Source organism: Oryzias melastigma, linkage group LG13 (genome assembly GCF_002922805.2).
Source record: "Oryzias melastigma strain HK-1 linkage group LG13, ASM292280v2, whole genome shotgun sequence".
In the NCBI taxonomy this organism is placed as follows: Eukaryota; Metazoa; Chordata; class Actinopteri; order Beloniformes; family Adrianichthyidae; genus Oryzias; species Oryzias melastigma.
In genome coordinates this window covers 26,137,062-26,138,700 of record NC_050524.1, presented here as the reverse complement: position 1 = coordinate 26,138,700, position 1,639 = coordinate 26,137,062, and the positions used below count along the sequence as shown (strand labels likewise).

Below are 1,639 nucleotides of genomic sequence, written 5' to 3'. Positions count from 1 at the left end.
TTGACCTGAAGAAATACTGTGCCTCAGATGATGCTCTTTTGAGGCTTCTGCCTGTGATCAAAGCCTCCAAAAAAGCTCTGTAAGAAAACCAGTGAATAGTAATAGCGGATAAAATGTTTGTTAAAATTACTAGTTTTTATTTTTCTTATTTTTCTTCCCTTAGTTTGCGTGACTGCAAGCTGTCAGAGAGAAGCTGTGACGCTCTTTCTTCAGTTCTCAGCTCTCAGTCCTCAAGTCTCAGAGATCTAGACCTGAGTAGCAACGACCTGCAGGATTCAGGAGCGAGGCAGCTCTCATTGGCAATGAGTAGTCCACAATGTCAACTTGAGACTCTCAGGTTGGTTTTTTAATAATTAAAGGTTTGTTTAAAGCATTCACTAATTTTCTCTAATTCAAAGTACTAGCACCATGTAATTTTAAAGGCAAAACAAGTTAAATAAAAATGCAAACAATTTCTAAGCTGGACGGCACCTACGTTATTGAGACACACGTGTGCTTCTTTCTTTCAAATATGAAGTTCTGGAAGTGGTCCACAAAGTGTGAAGACGAAAGCAGAAAGTACAAGTAGAGGCAGTGGATCCATTTGAAGGTCCTGATGGTTTGGAGGATCAAAGTTCCAAATGTGACTTTGGTCCACGTTGAGTCTGAAGGCTCAGACTTCAGCACCTGAAACCACAGCAACAGTGAAGGAAGACAGTTGTAGTGTGTGTGAACATGTGCATGTGTGTGTTGTGTCTCTGCAGGCTGTCAGGCTGTCTGATCACAGAGGAAGGCTGTGCTTCTCTGGCTTCTGCTCTGAGCTCCAACCCCACCCATTTGAGAGAGCTGGACCTGAGCTACAATCATCCAGGTGAGGCGGTGAAGCTGCTGAATGCTGGACTGAAGGATCCAAACTGGAGACTGGACTCTCTCAGGTATGGAAAAGTGTGTGGCAGACGAGTACCAGAAGAGGGAGAGGTCATGTAGTGGAGTGTACATCCTAAAACGGGGAGGTTGTGGGTAGTGTCCACAGTCAGGTCACAACAAGCACTCAAAAAATGGTCCCCAACGTTTCAGGGGTCAAACAAAAAGGCTAAAGGCTTGAATGCTTCCAGAACGTGGTCTAGACCAGGGGTCGGTATCCTGTGGCAGGTCTGGAAAGACAGTGGCCCGCCAGGGTGTGACAACAATCAGCACTTGATCTGTCCGCTGTTTGTATTTTTTCGAATTTGAAAAGAGTGATCATCTCTTCTTACAATGATCTTTGTCACCCCATGGCGTCACAAGGAAAAGTTCCATTCATGCACTGCTGTCACAGAGACCCCGCCCACCTGTATAAACACATGGTTTAATATTGAAAAAAACGTTATAGTTTCATACAATTTACAAAACTGTCCATGTTTGTCTCCATGACCATGCGCACGGGAGGAAACAAAGGTTACTGCAGTGAAAAGCAGTAATAATTCATGTGATTCGAAAATGTTGCCAGTGTGACGATTTTAGCGCATTTGTAGATAGAGTGCGTGCATGAATGAGAAGAGCGTGAAGCAAAAGTTTATGATTGCACAGTTTGTTTGTTTTTTTGGTCGTCTTTTTGGCGTCCCTGAAATCTATGAAGTTATGCCTCCAAGTGGGGATATTTTGTACCAGTATTAGCTGG

At 43.7% G+C, this 1,639-nt stretch overlaps 1 protein-coding gene across 1 annotated transcript in view; it reads left to right on the top strand.

The window, feature by feature from the left end:
• Positions 1-2: 2 nt before the first annotated feature.
• Positions 3-1,639, top strand: part of LOC118597889 (ribonuclease inhibitor-like) — a gene marked incomplete at its 5' end in the record, with an annotated part of 3,381 nt that continues 1,744 nt past the window's right edge. Inside the window, 3 exons of the mRNA XM_036214967.1 lie at positions 3-79; positions 164-337; positions 744-914. Of these exons, the coding sequence (XP_036070860.1) occupies positions 3-79; positions 164-337; positions 744-914 (422 nt within the window). The remainder of the gene's footprint in view (positions 80-163; positions 338-743; positions 915-1,639) is intronic.